Below are 18,010 nucleotides of genomic sequence, written 5' to 3' on the forward strand. Positions count from 1 at the left end.
AGGCTCATTTGTTACCCTGGCACATCCTATGGGCCAGGAGGCGCAGACAGCTGTGTGCGGGCTATGCTGGTCTGGGGCAGCTGTGTCTGCTGTTGCTAAGGCTCAGAAGGCAGTTTTTCAGAAACTGTTTACATCCCTGTTTCAAGCTCAGGCTCCTAAATGTTTTTAAAAATTCCCCCCTTCGGTGTGTTTGTTATATATTTATAAAATATCCTTTTATTTGCCTCGGGGGGACATTTCCAAATTTTAAAACAAAGTAGGCAGGGGTTAGGCTGCAGGGCCACCACTCCTCCCAGCTGCATGTGGCCACTTGAGGTTTGGAAACAGCTTCGACTTTGCACCGCAGCAACATGGCTTCTGTTTATTTTCTACTTAATGAAAATGAAAACCAGAGGATCCTCAAGCATAAAACTGAACACTTGAGGGCTGTTTCAGATTGCTTGGAGAACAGCCAGCTACGTGTCAGCTGTATTACCCTTTGTGCTACTGTTGAGTCCTGAGTGCAGCAACATTTACTGATTTCAACCAGGTGTGGGGTCACCCTGCTTGCAGCTTTGCAGAGAGGCAGACAGCTAATTGGGAAGTCCAGGCAGATGCTCCTGCTGTTCTGGCCGAGGAGACCTGGTGATGGGTATTTGCTTGTACCCTAGGTGCGCTGGCTCTAGAGCAGCTAATCAGAGGCTCATTTCCACAGCTTTCTCACAAGATGTGACCTGGGCAGGACTGCCCTATGTTACGCTTAATGTGTTGAAAAGTGAGGGGCTGCCATGCTGTAGCACAGCTGTAATGTGGTGGGTCCCACCCTGCGCTGTTCAGCTTGGTCTGCCCAAACCCTTGCAACAACTGCACTTCCACTGATGTGTTCACGTTTCCCACTCTTCCCTCCCTGCTGCCTTTCTGCCTCCAACTCCTTCTCACCGCTCTGCCCCAGTAGCCTACATTTTCCAGATTTTTTTCATGAAAAGTTTCCACCAGACCAACCACTGAGTGCTGCACAATGTGGTACCCGTGTAAGCACAGTACCAATATGCTCAGGAATTAAGGCTGCTTCCCTGCCAAGGCAGAGCAGACTTCATGCACGCCAGGGCAGAACAGCTACTGTCTGTGTAGCTTTGGCTCTGCAGGAGAGGAAACTGCCTTCCCACGTTACACACAGGCCCACACTCTTGTAAACTATGATCATGCGACAGGAGGAACCAGAATAACGTGTTCTTTATCTTCTCCTTAATGTTGCAACACCTCCCACAAAGCCTGCTACCATTTGGAGGACTTAGTCTTTTCACATTACCTGAACACACCTGCTGTTTCACATTAATGTTCAGGCCAGTCTTAACCTAAAATTCTCCTGGTGAAGCATCAGAAACTCTCATGTGTGATGATCAAGGGAACGCATCTACATGGTGTGTGGTGTCCATTTAAAACTGCCTCCTGTGGTAGGTGGGAGGCTGAAAGTCATTTGGAAATGAATTATGCTATGTTTAACTTCTGTCCTGAACTGGCCCTCAAAAGGGCAGGAATGAAATGCCAATAAAAGGTTGTTAAGCCTTGAACATTATCTATTCACATGGCTGTCCTATGGCACATACCAGTATTGCCAAGTTTGACCTCAGCTGATGTGGTTATTGAGATGGATGTGGTGAAAGAATCATTAATGTAACAAACCTGACCAAAAGTTGTGTGGCAAATGGAACTGAAGATGAGAGAAATCTTTCTACAGCTAAAAGCTTGTGGGAAAAGTATTCTCAATACTGAGAAAAACTAACCTATTTCCCCCCAAAACTACAAAAAGAAAACACAGGCAGAACACTTAATGTAAATGCTTATTACTGTAGGTATATATATGTCTCTTGTACTAGCTAAAGGAGAGGATGATTTGACCTTGGAACCCCTCAGAAGTCTGTACCTGTATTTCAGCCAGCAGGTGTCCCAAAATCCAGACTGCCCAGGAGATGCACGTGCTTGGCATTTTGGAATGAGAGGAAAAGGAGGAGGAGGAAGGAGAGCCAGCATTGCTTATAGCCTGTATGCATGAAGCACATTAGAAAGGCAAGGCTGCACACTGGAGAACTCAGAGGGGCTCTTAAACCCAAAGAGGATCTGCAATTAGGAGCCCCCACTTCCAAACACAGCAGCCTAGCAAACATTCACCTGGGAGCGCTACTACAGCCTCACCTGCAGGGACGGAAGGTGCTCTGGAGGAATTACTCTCCTCTTGTGCTTCAGTGGTAGGCTCCACATGTGTTTGCTTGAATACGGCTGCATGTATCATGCTCTTATGCACCAAGGCATTGGCCCAGCCCTCTTGGATTCAGCCTAAAAGCCTGTCTGCTGAAGGCCAATGGATAGTGGAGTATGCCAGCTTTAGTTTAAATTTTAAAATTAAACTTTTTAGCTTTTCTGTTTGTGATGGCTGTTAGCACAACCTCAGCATAACCACTGTCAGAACACAGTTTGTCCAAGTCTGTAGAGAGCCTTTAATGATAGCTCAGAGATGGGAAAGACTTTATTCATCTTCACAGCACTTTTAATTCCAAGACACTATCTGAACAGTACTCATTAAAGAGTGAGATGTGGTGGAAGAGCACAAGTCTGATCACTCAGCTTTTTACATTTCGCAAAAGTAAATAGTCCAAAGTGTATTATTGTGCCTGCACTTCTCTGGGTGATTTGGGAGTGGGTGGCCGCTGCTGCTGTCCCCATAGAGAAATGGAACAGCCTCATCTCACTCTCTGTAAGGAAATCCCTCTTCCCTTGTCAGCCCAAGCTGTAAAACAGCACTGGAAAAGTAATCACTGCCAGAGTGCAGGGCAATGATCTTTGCAGGTTGCAGTTTGAGACCTGCATCCTATAGGGGCATGCAGGCCATCACTGATGTGACCTCTCTGCAGCTCTTCCACAGCTTATGCTAGGCAAGGTCACAACTGTACGTGCCTCAGTTTACTTGTGAAGTGAGGTTAAACATTAAAAAGCAACAGACAAAAGTACTTACTAAGATTTTATAAATATCTAAACCATGGAACTTTAAAGGTATAAATAACTGATACATCAAGAAGCACCGATGAGGGAATAGGAAGTCAACGGAACAGTAACAAACCACTTTAACACAGTGTCTTCACACTCTGTTCAGAGACGTGCTTCACTGAAAGAAGTGCAGTCTCTTCACATGCTGGTGTACCTGGCAATGCTTGGCAAAACACTAGCAAACAGAGATACTGTTTAGAAATCTTCATCATCAAAGGTCTCAGTGCACCTCAGCATCACAGTCTCATAATCAAACTGAAGGTCTTCTTCCTGAAAGGCCCCCCAAAGTCAAGCAGGATTAAAAACCACAGGAGTTGATTGTGTTTCAAATATACAGCGCGTTAGTCAAGTGCCGACATGCATCAGTTATTGCACCATGAGCCCGCCTTTCTCTCTGAATCAGCAACCAGCACTTGTCAAGTGCCTGAGATGCCTGATGAATGGCTCAAATTTTCAACCAATTTTTTTTCTAAAATCACAGGGCTCCTACCCTATGTCTATTTACATCATTTAGACAGCTGTTACTGACTGTGGTAGCAAGTGGGTCACATAACAGGCTTTGAAGATAGGAGAGCTTCCTTGAGCCCTTAACTTCTGACTTCAGGCTTTGCTGCTCTTTTAGCAACAGAAGACCATTTCCTTCTCTTTCGCCGGCTTACAGAGAATAAATGGCTCTTGAGAAATCAAACTAGATGAAAGTGTTCATGCCTACAGTCAATCTACTCCACCTTCTGCATTGATGCAAGATGCTTTACGGCAAGGCTGCTCTTAAAAATAGGTGCTGTTTAAAAAATGTATGGCTTAAGGAGCAATAAATCCCACTTGCTTGTCAAGTGACTCATCTAAAATCCATAATTTTAAAAGAAATTACGCCTTTGAAAATGCAAAGGTGCTCAGTGCTGCTTAGAAAAAACCCCACTGACTTTCACTTAGATATTGTAAAACCTTTGGACCTCAATCTAAATTAATTCTTTACTGCCTTTGCTGCTAAGAATCTTTTATGATGTGACCTTAAGACAACAGCTCTTAAAAAATTACAAGATTGCTTAATTAATCTCATGCTCAGAGAAATTTCTCTACCATGTACCATGGAAGCATGCTCCTGTTTTCATTTTTAGGTCACTGACCTTTCCGGAGCCCTCCCTTTCCTTGTCTAATGGATCTCCTCCCTCCTCTTGTGTGCGACTTTCTCAAGCATTTTATACTACCGGGATCCATGCCCTTGGCAGCCTTGATGGCCAGGGCAGCGGCTCAAAAGGAGCTGCACTCAGTGCATCTGTGACTATGAAATGGTGAACATGCACAATCCAACAATAGTACTTCCTACCTGGACAGTTAACCAGAAATGGCATAACACAGCACTAGCCTGTAATGACCAGCAATGAACCCTGCCGCCTTATCAGCTCTGCAGATGAAAGAAAAGAAGACCATAGGCTGCCTTTCATATTTCTGTTGGGAGCACATCGCATGCCTCACCTTGGTACTGCACCTGCTACTCACCTCTGTATCTTCTAGAAGGTGTGGGCACAGTGCACCAGGACATCACTTTATCTTTGGGATAACTTATCCCAGCACTGCCCAGACTCCCGGGCCAGTGTAACACTGGCGCAGATACCACATCAAGGGAAGGGGAACAGGCTGCAGCGGTTCAGTCACACCCATAAGGTAAGCAGGAAGGGCTCCTTTCCCCGTCAAGTCCAGAAGTCTCTAAGGCTCCGAGTAGCCCAATTTCTAGGGTAAGGTATGTAGCCTATACTGAACTCCCTGCTGCTGCCTGAGTTGGTGTGTTTCAAGCTAGCTGGAATGTCTCCTATCCCTGCTCTGCAACCACTTCCATAACTGCCTCAATCTGTTTGCTTTGAGATGGAGCTGAATTTCTGCGCTCAAACCAAAAAAAATCTAGTCAGTCGTATTTTTTTGTGTGTCTCTTGGCAGGACTCTCTAGATGTGCTGTACTGCAGTTATCTAAACCAAAACAGATTGTGACCTTCACATTATCAGTACTCTCTAAGCTGCGTGATTTCTGCTCAAACTTCCTTTTTATTGTCTTATCACAGACAACTCAAAAGTTCCTGCATAAAAGAAATGCACACAGCCTTTTATTTCCTTTTGGATCCACGGAGCTCACTCAACTGCCAATTTGCGGTACTTCAGCTTCTTTTGCTGCCTGTCTTCCCATCACTCCCATTCTCCTAGTCTTATTTCAAATGTCCCTCTTTAAAGCTTGAAAGAGACACTACCTCTTCTCTTATCACCTCACCTGGGAGCTGTGAGATGGACTTGGGCTCATATATAACAATGCAGCAGCAGGACAAAATGGGACCACCTAATGCTGCCAGGCATGACATCCACAAAAGAAATTTTAAACCGGGAAATACCATATCTTGCCTAAAGCTTTTCTTTCTTTTCTAGTTCACAGTCATTTACATAAGCACAGGAAGAGCTCTGTCCTTACACAGAACATAGCTATTCACAGACCAAAGGGCTGTGTAGATCAGTGCCTGCTCTCTGACAATAGCCAGGAGTGGATATTTAGACAAAAAGTGCAAGAACTGTGCATGCAGTGTGCTCTGCTCCACAATATATGCTCCCTCATTATGGCAAACTGTGCTGTGAGGACCTTCTAAGCTGGAAATTGTATCTGGACCTTCAGATTTAATAACTGCCAATGGATTGATGCTCCAGGAGTTAAATTTGGTAATTTGCACATGCAACTATTTTTTAATATGTTGTTTGTTCATTTCACTGAGTGCTTTCGAGTCCTTCTGGTATTAGACACAATGAATAACCATTCTGTGTACCAAATCCACATCATTTAGGATCAAAATTCTCTCATGGTATTCCTCAGACTTTTTTTGCAGAAGAGTCCTACTCTAGTAGCTCCTCTTTAATGCCTTTTGCTGCACGGGCTGCCACTCCTCTGCACCTTCTCTAGTGCTACTCTCTCCCTGAGATGGGGGAAACCAAATGGCATGCAGCAGCCACTGTGTGGTAGATTCAGTGTGCAACACTAGTTTCTGCTTTGTTTGCTGTCCCAATTACCCCTCATCACAAACACAAGCATGCTCTGGCTGAGGGATATCTCCCTTTCAGTCCTCCACTCTCTGAGCCACCTCCTTGGCAGGAGGGCAAGAAGGGGAGGAATAATACTGCAAACACAATGACTTCTGGCTTAGTGAACCTGCAACAGCAAGCTGAGGTTAAGGGGCAGCTCAGCAGCTGTTTATCAGCTCCTTCAAGAACACAAATATCCTACTCCTACGGCTTGCCAGCGGAGGGCTCAGGGTAGGGAACCTGGCACCCAGACAAGCAGAAGGTGGTCCTACTGAGCTCAGAATGAAGCAGCTGGGGGTTAATGGAGAACTGCGAAGTGAGCTTCGCCTGTTCAGATGAGATCACTCAAGCTTTTCCACAAGGAACTTTCATGCAGACAACAACAACAACAAAAGTTCCCCATGTCATTTGCCATTTTGAATAATACTCTGAGCAATAATAACTCCTCACAATGACACAATCCTAGTGACCTTTTGGAATGACACATCTGAAGTGATGAAACCAGAGTTCTTATTTGTAATGATTCTGGACAAGATGATCAGAAGCACAGAAAACAGAAATCCCTTTCTGACGATGACAGAAAGACATTGATCCTTCTGTAAGGAATTCTTTAGCAAAGCTTACCTGGAAAAACTGTGTATTAGCAAAGAAGAGGCTTTTTAGGAAGTCAGTGATCTGCAGACAGAGTCTGTGGTGATTCTCTGGATTTTCAGAAGCGCAGCTTGGAAATGCTGAACTGAAAATGGAACCAGATACTATATTTAAATTCCTGTTCCCTTGTTTTTCCTCCTACTTACTTCCTCACCTACACATTTTACCTATAAGTTTAAAAAGATTCACATTGTCTTCAAGATGATTCTGATCTTAAAGAAAATAACCAAGGAAAACAAGGAGGAGTGGAGGTGGATATATTGATGAGATATTGTCTAACAAATGCAAGGAAGATACGGAAGAACAGAGAACAGCAATAAAAGAAACCAGTATCACAACAAAGAGATCCACTGACACGTGACAACTACAGTAACACTGTTGTGGGGAAAAGTATATATCTATTTTAACAGAGAGAAACAATGGTTATTTGGTAGTGTATTTTGTAGGGTTGTTCAGAGAAACAGCCTCAACTTCTTTTATAAAGTTTTTGAGTGAATGCAGTAACATGTGGCCACGAAATGACATATTAGCTATCACTGGCAGGTTTGTAGTCGGGTAACAGGTAACGGGCAAAAAGCTAAGATAATCATTCTAGACCTCACCTCTATGTTCTCCCTGGGATTTTAAAAAGTTCTGTCATCACGCCTTTGCCCAGAATTACAAAGCACAGAGTGATAAGGAAGGAAGGGAACAGGATAAATGTTGACTACTGAAATACTAATCCAATTTGGGATCTAAAATAGATCGCAATACATTGCAGTATTAAGGAATACTTTCTTATTTTAAAAGTAAACAGCAATTTTGACCTAATAAATGTTATTTAATAGATATGTATTTGCTAAGCTTTATGTATTTAAATATATTCTGATCAACAGTCAAAACAACCTTATTTCCATTCATTCTGTTCTGGAAGTACAAGGTGGAATGGTGGTGAAAGACAAAGAGATTCACACTGAAGAACTCTCTAAATATTGAAAAATAAGTAGAAACTGGGATTAAAAAGAACAGGTTAAAAACACTATTTACAAAGAGAAACAATCCTAACAAAGACTAAGTAGCAAGAATGCATAAAAGATGTGACTTTCCTCTTGAGGAAAGCAACCCTTTTCTTTCTTTGGTCTACTGGGACAAATCAAAGGCAGTGCCAGCTTTGTATCTGACATGTTCTCTTTTAGGTAATTCACTTGACCTGCAGAGGAAAGAGATGTTATTATTTAATAGGTCTGGTGTTTCTTGGATGTTACTGTTCAGGTCAATCACATTTTAGTTTGATCACCTCCTTGTGATTAAATTGGGGTACTAAAAACGGTAAGGGAGTCAATGTTCAAAAATTACAATTTTTTTCTCATTAAATGAGAGTACAGTTTATGATTAGCTGACTTATCTGAGGAATGCCTTGTGGTCCTCAGAGACCTGGTAAGTGAGAGAGAGAAAAGGAAAACTTCACAAATATTGTAATTTGAAAAGATGGAAAGCTATGTAGAGTGCTAAAAGAAGAATTCGAGTTATCCTGAAGTGATGGGGTGCTCTTAATAAGTGATTCTTACTCATTCTGCCATAAATGCCTATTAATCATTTCACTTTTGCATCTTAAGAGAGTATTATTGTGAGCAAAATTGCTGGAAGTTGCTGTTCTAACCATTTACTAAAAATTAGGCACAAAAAAGAAAGCTAGGCTATTGCCTTACTCCACAGAAAACTTGTCATGGAGTACTGACTATTAACTTACTCTGTCTAGCAAAAGGGGTAAGTTTATAACTTACCTCTGGCTAGATGTTCCTTGAGTCTCACTTCTGTCAAGGAAATCAGCAGCAACATCAAATGCATCTTCAAACATTACCTATCAGAGAAAACACTTCAGATGTCAACATATCCAGCCACCTAAGAGTTTTACCTATCACCTTTAATAATGAAGTCTTACAAAGCATGATACTCTTTCTTTCCATTTAACGGGTATATTTACATATAGAGTAAACCAAAAGGGTTCTATGGAGAAAGGAATAATACAGAATAACTGTATTTCATGACTAGGAACAAGGTTATTCCATTCCCTTAGGCCTATGCTTCAACCTGTAGGAATTACTTAACATTACATCTCCCAGAAAATCACTAAAAAACATTATTTATATCAATGTTTTAGAGACTAGACTGCTGCTGCTTATGGCTGGAGATCTCAGCTGTACCAGCTGGTCTCCCCAAATCTGATTCCAGTGTGTGACCTGGCTTACAAAGGAGTTCAGATGCTCCCTGTGACAGACCAATAAGCTTATTTGTTCACCCCACCATAATGCAGTTCACACATCTTCTGTGCCAGAAAAGTACTGTGCATGCAACATCCCCATGACATTTATTAAGGAGGCCAGCAACATGAGTTGTGTCCTGTGACTCAAAGAACTTGTCAATGCATTTTACTTACCTATTAAAGTTGGACATCTGTCCCTCCCTTGCAGCTAGTAAAATTACATACATGTCTTTGAGCAGCTAGTTGCTTATGTGCTCCAGGAACAGTTTACAAAGAGCTGGCTGTTATTTTGTCTCTTTTTAACAAATGCCCTGGTCTACTCAGTCACTGACTTTGTGGCTCTGCCAAGGTGCGTGGCACTGGCATTTATTAGCCCTGTACAGAAACTGGTCTACAAATACTTGCTACCAAGTGCTTTGATGAAAATAAAACACCCAACCCAAAACACAGCAGGCCTTGGCAAACTGGGTATTCCTTCTGTATTTAGATCATCGGCGCTCCTTGGAGAGTTTGCAGAGCACCATAACCGTATAATTCTTGTTCTCGCTCCCTCCCCCTGGAGCAAGTTAGAGCAAATTTAACTGTTACTTAGCACAGAAACTCTACAGGTCAGTGGAGACTAGCAGGATTACTACCACTGACTCCAACAGCTTGCTGTGTATCTTACCAAGACAGAATTTGGTGCAGATATTTACTCAGAGGCTGCTTATTGTTTCCACTTATGCATTCAAGTGGTCTTAGGAAAGCACAATTACAACTACTGTATGTTTCCAATTAAAAGTTTCAGAGCCAATTAGCATCTGAAGGTTTGGAGTTTCAGAAGCACAGGACCCGCTGTACCGAGCACTTACTTCCTCTGGTGTGGAGACTGATGAACCACTGGCTTCCTCGCTGTTACCTCGGCTGTCCCTCACACTACTTTCAGTGCATGCAGGCTCTTGACAAGCAGCTTTAGGATCCATGAGGAAATCTCTCTGGCTACAATACCGCAGGATGCTGTCTCTCCTTTCTTCAGAAAGCTCTTGCCAGAGGTGGGAAATAGTCATGGAGACCTCAGGAAGAGGCACTTCCTCAGTGCAAACAACTCCATGCTCTATCAGCAGGTCCACCGTGTGCTTATAAAAATACAGGTATCTGTAACGAAAGAAAAGGGAGCATCTCTTAAGCACAGGCTATGAGGCAGCCATCTATTGTAAATCAGTAGGAGACTGGGGAGTAGCCGTGATTCATAACTACTTCACTGACTCCCCCCTCTAAGACTTCACACAATTACTGAAGGTTGCCCAACACTGTCTGAAGATTTTAGCAGCTCTGTTCCGCCAAGATTTTAGCTTCAAAAGGCAGGCTCCAGCCACAGCCTCAGCAGGACTGCCTCACAACAGAACCTCGAGGCACTGCAGGCTGTACCTGTTGCACAGGCAAACCTCATTCTGGTATTTAATAAATTTTGAGTTACTTGCCTTTATATCCTGAGGCTTTGACACTGCAAGCCACTTTTTATACTTTTACTGGCATTGCTCTACACTTGGTTGAGGTCATATCCTGACGTATCAGGTACTATACATGCAGATAGAAAAAGACTACCCCAGGCCTGGACACTAACTTAAACAAGCATGGGAGCTACATTTCCTCTATCTCACATCAAAGGAAATGCATCCCTAAGACTGACTTCTATGCAGTCTGTAGTGAAACTGGTAATGGGACATAACTGTTGTAATTTCAACCCAGTGACTAAATCTCAGAACAATCCCATTTCTTCTGTCAGTCCTGTGTGCCACAGTGAACCAGGGATAATAACGTCTACTTTGGAAAGCAGCACTGAAGGTTATTTTTTGTTAATTAAATGCTTAAAGTTTCTCAGATGAAAATAACAAGATCAAAAGAGTACAAGCCACGCGTTCTATAAACAGCAGTCATTGTTACTAAGTTTGGGCTCAAAATGATTCCTTGGAAGATGTCCCAAATAAGCACATTTCCTGATTAACTGAACCGTACTGCATGAGAAAGTAACTCAAAAGAGTTCAGTCGTTTGGGTTTGTTTTTTTTTTAAAAATACTTGTTCCAGCAAATCAATATTGAAAATCTTAAGATAATTCTGCACACAAGCATAAACATGTTTGAACTCCAGTTTCCACACTCTATTATTTTCCACCATTTCTGGAGAAAAAGTACCAGAAGGGGAATAAGAGTTCTCATGTAAGTTATTGTGCTTACTAAGGATTCTGGATATCCAGCTCCAAACAAAAGATCTGGAGATTCTCAAACAGAAGAATATGAATCACCATTAGATTGCTTTGCTAAAGAAATTAAGCTTGAAAATGACTCAAGTATTTCCTTCCCAACTGGAAGAAGACAACCACATTTTGCATTGGACAGAGTACTGTGCAGTCCTACCAATACAGCTCCTGCTGCTGCACATGGGAGAAAAAAAAAGTCAGCTGAATCTCAAAGCATTTCTGATGCTGCCAAAATAATGAGTAGACAATCACCAAAGAAAAGGCTGTCATTTTCTCTGCTGAAGAGTCCCTATTGTTTTATGCCTGTTATAAAAGGTAATTTTTTGGAGAAGGATTAGCTACGAACCAAATGCAGTCTGCCAGGACTGGAAGACTGTAAGGATAAGCGCCAGAGCCCACACAGTACAGGCTCTGGTCTACTTTGTTAGTGAAGAAGGGGAAAGTCAGGTGTTTACAGCTATGTCCTGCAGTCTATGATGAAGTAGAGCATACTTTCCCCAGAAAATCTTGATTCAGCAGATTTCAAGGTCTTGTAAACAGTATCTTTATTACAGAGACCTCAGATTCTCAGAGGAGCAAAAGCAGGAACAGTAGCGGGAGGCTGGTGCCATCTGCTGACACAGCTGCAATCCTGTTTTGATGAAAACCTCAATAGTCCAAGGGAATTTTATAAATAAGTACCAGTTCAAAGCAAAAGAGAGCAAGGAACTGTGGAAGTTTTTGTTTATGGCAGTGACGCTGTGGAAGAGGTTGCCAGCTGCAGCTTTGGATTCTCCTGTACTGCGTATTCTTTACTCTGGGATGGTCAGGGCAAAATTGACTCTGCTTGAGGGTACAGGATAGATTAGACATCTATCTGTTTCTCAAATCTTCACAATTAAATGATCATTCATCCTTTGGAAAAGGATTCATGACTTCTAAGTAGCTCCTAGTTCTGTCTGACAGCAAGGGAAAGAATGCGATGAATAATGTACTCAGTCTTAAGATATAAGTAACTTTGAAAAAACCCAGTAATCTTACCATTACAACCCCAAACTAAAATACATGGACCACTGACATGAGAAAAGTGGTCTTTGTTTTTTAAGTCCTGCAACAGGCACTTAGGAGCTGATCCTAAAGGGGGTTTACAGACTTGCACCCACCAGCTATAACTGTAACACACACCTAAGTGTTTAGGTTCCCCTGCTCGTCCCTGTGTTGCAGACATTTTGAGGAGTGCTTTCTGACATCTTCCAGGCCACCACTACTCTGCAGCCCACAAGCCAAGAACTGCATGATCTCCCCTGGTTGCACCCAGCCTTACCCTTCTCTGATCCCCCCAAAAGCACTCCAAGCTGCCAGGAGCTAAGGGTCTATTTCTGGAAGGGGCAACAGCATTCAAGCTCCTCATAACAATGCCATTAGAGGCAGGACAAACATCACTGTGGGGGAAAGTACCTGCCTACCTCTGGTTCCTGCACCTCCCCAGAACACAAACAACTAGAATCAAAAATTTCATCTGGTGCAGCAATTCCTACATTCCTAAAATCTAGCCCCATTGCAGGGATACAACTTGATAGTGGTACTGACAGCAAAACACACAGGGACATGCACTTGCATAAACCATTCTGGATGAATAACCTCCAATTCCATCTGAACTTGTCTGTTAAACCACTACTGTTAGCAGGTATGCTGCATCTTACTCTGCAGGCCACATGAACAATGGTAAAACATGGCCACACAGGGACTGACACACTTGAAATACATTTTTTTCTCTTTCTTGAGGATGGATGGAAAATTCTCAGGGATTTTCCAGGGTCTGGAGAGCTGGGGGCTGTTATGATGCTTGGGAGACCATTCACATGCAAGTTGCAGGTAAAAGACATGTGAGGTGCTCAGGTTCATCACCAGCAGGGCTAAAGTTGCTGGCACAAGGCTTCTGCAAGGCTGAGGCAGGCTCCAGCAGGGCTGTAGGAATGGCAGCAACTGGATGCACGATGTTAATATAAACAAGTCAAAAAACTGAAGGCAATGTGGTGTGTACCTACCGTTCAAAGTCCACCAGATCTGAGGATGAAGTGTCTGAAGACTGGATCAATTCTGGCTTCCCATCCTCTTCCGGTGGTTTTTTTTCACATTCTTGAATCAAACACCAGGTAGTAGAGTCATTCTCACTCACAGCTTCCGAGGCTGATGCAGTGCTGGAAAGAACACACAGGAAAAAAAGCCACACGAACAACTTCTTAACTGGATTAATAAGGCCCTTGTCATGGCCACTCCAGAGTCCAGGGCCATTCTTCCCAAGCCAGCTTTCTCCTCCTCCTTTTGCTTTGCAGGTGAATGAGAAGCCCTTGGTGCAGATCAGCTACATAGAAGGGAAAGGAAATACAAGCACTGACTGGAAATGAGACCAGCAACATGCTTAGAGTGTTTGTGTACTGTACAGGATCACAGGGGTCCAGGAGAATTCTCTTCATCTTTTCCCCACAATGAAAGGCTTCTGCTTGGAAATTCAGTAACAATGACAAAGAGGTTCAGAGATGCTGGGATGGAAGCAAGTGCAAAGTATTATCATCTTTACTTGACTGGCATAAGCCCTTACCTATGATTGCTGAAGTGCCTCTTGACATATTGCTCCCTGACTTCCTCCAAGCTGGACAGGTTCCCATCCTCCAGACTGAAGGACTCTGCTGTCAGCAGAAAGGTTACTGTCACATCAGTGACACTTTTGGCTTCCCTCCCACCCTCAGCCCCAATCAAACAAAATAAATTCAACATCTGGTTCTTCACAAGCCAGAGCTTTTCATTATACAAAAATGATGTAAAAGGAGAAATGTCTGCCTCTCCTGCAATGTAGCTAGCATTACTGGGAGTTTATTATCATTGAGGAACTTAAAATTAATGCCTTCTTCCTAACGTTGGTCTGACAGAAATGATGGTGATATTAATAAAATAACCAGCAAATCAAACTCCAGGCAAGCACTAGTCAATACGGTATTTTGTGACTGCCATATAACAAGCAAATTGCATTTAATACCCCCCCCCCCCGACAACCAACACGTGATTCACAAGCAGTATGAACTGTACATATATGCAAGTAAACACAAGGGGAAATTAACCTCCATGTTCTCCTCACCCAGCCTCACTGCTTGTGATCTCTTCAATTTTGCTCTCTCAAACTATTTCTTCTACCTATGACTGACTTTTATGGGTTATTCAAGGATGTGGGTTCAGAGGAGATTGCTCACGTTAAGCAATGGGACTTCTAACTGATGCAAATTATTGAAGGTGCAAGTTGCAAGAATAGCAGGGTTTTTTCTACCTGACAGTAACTTGGACACTTGAAGGGACACAAAAATACGTCCAAAGTCTGTACCCCATCAGCCCCCAGTACTAATTGCTGCCACTGCAGGCAGCGGCCAGCATCAGTAAACAAGATGGCACATTGGCAAGGCATGCCTCAACTGCTGACAGCACATGCTACACTGCAGTGACGCATGGTGCCACAGGTGGTAACAGAAGAGTGTATGAAGACGACCCACCAAGCTGAAAGAAAACAAAGCCACAGCAGCTCTCTACCCGTTTCTATCAGAGTAAATTCTTAACTAGAGGCTTCCATTTCCTGTACTAGGAAATCCTCAGCAGCTTCTCTGTTCTCCTTTATCTGACATCAGAGCCTGCAGTTTAAGCTCTGGCTGTGCTTGACTTGCAATCCTGGGTGCTCATGACAGCTGTCTTTCACACTACACTACATTGCTGAGGCCGGGAGGAGCACACATGCTCCTGCAGCCTCTCAGTGGGAGCCCAAGCATGCAGCCTGGCGACCCACACCAGCCTCACACCTGCTGAGGGTGAACTGGCAGCAGGGTGACAATGCCATTCTGCCTGACCATGGGATGGCAGGAATTACCAGTTTCCTTCCTTCACCTTGGCAGGGGAGGGGGTAGGAACAACTCAGAGTCAGAGGGGGATTTCTGAGGTGCAGTGCTTAGTAGGTCAGTAAGACTTTTTGCTACCCCTTGCTTACTGTTACAACTAAAGTCACAGTCAGCTCTAACGCTTTAATTTGCTCAGCTAGGTACCTAAATGTCTCTTTAACAAATAAATAAACAAACAAATCCAGGCACTCTGTCCAAAGCAAATACTTGCATAGTTACCTTTCATCTCCAGCAAAGAACCCAAGGTTTGCTCCAACTTCTGGATAGATTTCTTAGCCTTACGCAAAACCTGATACTAAACACAAGAAAAAATCAGAACTGATTGCTCTCTGCTCTGACTAGATCAATGTTTTAACATGCCTTGGTTGTTTTCTTCACTTTTCCTTCATTTTGATATTCAGTTATCTTGATGTCCCTGCGAAAACAACTGTATTGTTTCACCAGATACCCTCATTAATATGAAAAGGGGCAAGAACTAATACCAGAGCAAACTTCAATGCAGAATATAAATATTTAGGTATGTATTATGCAACACATACACATAACACCTGGTCACATAGATACTTGCTACTTAACTGTGATCTTCTTTCATCAGCAAACAGTCTTGTTTGGATTGTTCTTTTCTTGGAGCATGTCCAGAAATACCATGCTGTGAAGTCTTGTTGGACGTCTACCAACTTTAGGCATAAGACTTTACTAATAATTTCCCATGAGAACTTTGCTAGGAGAAGCCTTTGCCATATTCTGCTCTCAGCTACACTGATAGTTACTGGAGTAACTTCAGTGCTGAACATCATTCCTTCATCATTTATAGCAAGCATAACTGAGAACAAATGGCCAATGCATTTAAACATATACACCTCAAAAATATTTCAATATATATGTGATTGGTGAGACCATCCCAATCACCTTTGACAGGATGTCTACCTTTCAGCGTTGTCACACTGGGTATTTTAGCCAGACACTAAGAACTAGGATTACAAGTGAACTTTCCTATTTAGGCTCTTGAAGATACTCAACTTCTTTTGACCTTCAAAAGTCACACAAGGGGCACATGATACTATTAAAAAGCAATTTTAAGAGTTGGTATGTGATGATAGTCCCCCTAGTCCAGACAAAACAAGTATCTGTTTAGTCTTGGCTTCTGAGCTCATGGTGACTTCAGCTTAACTTGCATTTTTGTTCAGAACATGGCAAACTGAACTCCTACTTCAATCTGTAGGAGAGATAAGGGGTTCAGCAGGCACAAGCACCAGATAGCAGTTTTACATGTTCAGAGTCTTAAAGCCCTTTACAAGGACAACTCCTGTCCTAAACAATCACCACGCTCTCCATTTTACAAACTGGAAAACTGTAAGTAACCAATCTAACTAAATGAATCAGTGGCAGAGTTGAGGATAAAAGTACTCCTCATGCTTATTCCTCTGCTTTGAGCATGGTGGTATCAATCTTTTCAGTAGTATTTTGGGTTCATTTCATCTTTATAAACGATAAAATAGTCTCTTAGTTTAGCAGAGATCAATAAACAGCATTGATGGGTTTTTTTTCCAGACTTATTTTTTCAGTGTCTTGAGGACAGAGTGCACCTCATAAGGCTGAATGAATTACTCCCTCCCCTTTAACTGTTTCTGTCCCTAAACTCACCACTCTGATTTCATAGCAAAATGGTGTGAAATCAAGATAACTTCATCACGGGATCCTTTGCTTTGTTTCCAAAACACTACAAAGAAGCTGCAAAGCTATAAAGAACCTGCAAAAAACCCTTAAGAAAAGCACATCTAAGGCACATGAACAACCCATGACCCAGAGACTATGAAGTGAACAATTTGCTTATGCTGAACTGGCAGCTTTAAAGTAAAAGAGATCCAGGAAAGCTTCACACAGTGAAATCACACTCACACACACTGGCACCCATAAAGATACAGTGGTCATATTAATAAACCTGGCTAAATTTAAACACACCCAGGTATAACAGCGACGCATAGAGAAATAGTCGCTGCTCCGCACCTTTGAGGCAGAGTTGTGTGATTGGGATAGAACAGCTTCCCGCAAGTCGCTGAAAAGTCTTCCCAGCCTAGCACGGTGGCGTGCCTGTGACAAGCGCCGCTTTGCCACGTAGGATTCTACCTCTTGCAGGTGTGTCAGGGGACTGGGACTTACTCTCGCACGTGTCTTCCTACAGGCTCCAGCTGTCTCCATCAAAAGCTGCAACACTTTATATGGACTAAATATATAAATAAAGAAAAAAAAATCTTACAGCCTGTGTAGTGGACAGACAAAAAAAGGCAAGTTCAGGGTGACTGACAAAAGCACTCCAGCTCATTTTTCTGTAGGAAATCCTGGAGTCTGAAATCTTCTCTTTGCCTGAGGGATGCCATCTGTAAGTACTGACTAAAACCTAACCTACCACTAACGATAAACTGCACTGCAAGAAACACAGCCAAACCTCCCACCTCCTGCACCCTTCCCTGCAATGGTTTGATGCTCCATTTCCATGGGGTACCCAGGGTTCAGCTTCAGAAAGTGCTGAGACTCCTCAGCTTCCACCGATGTTACTAAAAGATTTATTCACAGCATTGGAATTTTTCTTCCAATTAAACTGTGACAGCGGAGCAGGCAACACCACCGGACATACACATACACAAAAGGGCCAGGCCCACGCCCAGCCGAGCCTGCTGCAGCCACCCCACCGGCCTGACCAAGTCCAAGGCACCCGCCGCACGACGGACCGACGCCCCCTGCCCCAGTACCGACCGCCAGCGCGGCACAGAGGACGCCTGGCCCTGCTGTCTCTTCTGCTGCCGGGAGCGGAAAGGCCGGCTCGAGGCCGACCGTGGCTGCTCACACCGGACACCTCTGGGGATCGACCGATCGCCCGATCGACCTCA

General features: G+C 43.2%; 1 protein-coding gene across 1 annotated transcript; it reads right to left on the reverse strand.

Moving 5' to 3' along the window:
* Positions 1-3,068: 3,068 nt before the first annotated feature.
* STRA8 (stimulated by retinoic acid 8) lies at positions 3,069-17,982 on the reverse strand. The gene is made up of 8 exons (XM_037390768.1): positions 17,130-17,982; positions 15,342-15,417; positions 13,787-13,871; positions 13,233-13,385; positions 9,820-10,102; positions 8,490-8,566; positions 6,700-6,811; positions 3,069-3,291 (listed from the first exon to the last, which is right to left on the reverse strand). Exons 1-8 carry the CDS (start codon positions 17,319-17,321, stop codon positions 3,217-3,219), a joined length of 1,053 nt encoding a protein of 350 aa, XP_037246665.1. The 5' UTR covers positions 17,322-17,982; the 3' UTR covers positions 3,069-3,216.
* Positions 17,983-18,010: the final 28 nt, after the last annotated feature.

This window comes from Falco rusticolus, chromosome 5 (genome assembly GCF_015220075.1).
Source record: "Falco rusticolus isolate bFalRus1 chromosome 5, bFalRus1.pri, whole genome shotgun sequence".
Lineage (NCBI taxonomy): Eukaryota > Metazoa > Chordata > Aves > Falconiformes > Falconidae > Falco > Falco rusticolus.

What these genes read in the sequence shown, in the direction of transcription:
- STRA8 (XM_037390768.1), bottom strand. Translation starts at nt 17,321, where the DNA reads ATGGAGACAGCTGGAGCCTGTAGGAAGACACGTGCGAGAGTAAGTCCC. An exon ending in CAAGGAACATCTAGCCAGAG is followed by an intron (nt 6,812 to 8,489) that starts GTAAGTTATAAA and finishes TTCCATTTTCAG; the next exon opens with TTCAGCATTTCCAAGCTGCG. An exon ending in CTAATACACAGTTTTTCCAG is followed by an intron (nt 3,292 to 6,699) that starts GTAAGCTTTGCT and finishes GGGGCCTTTCAG; the next exon opens with GAAGAAGACCTTCAGTTTGA.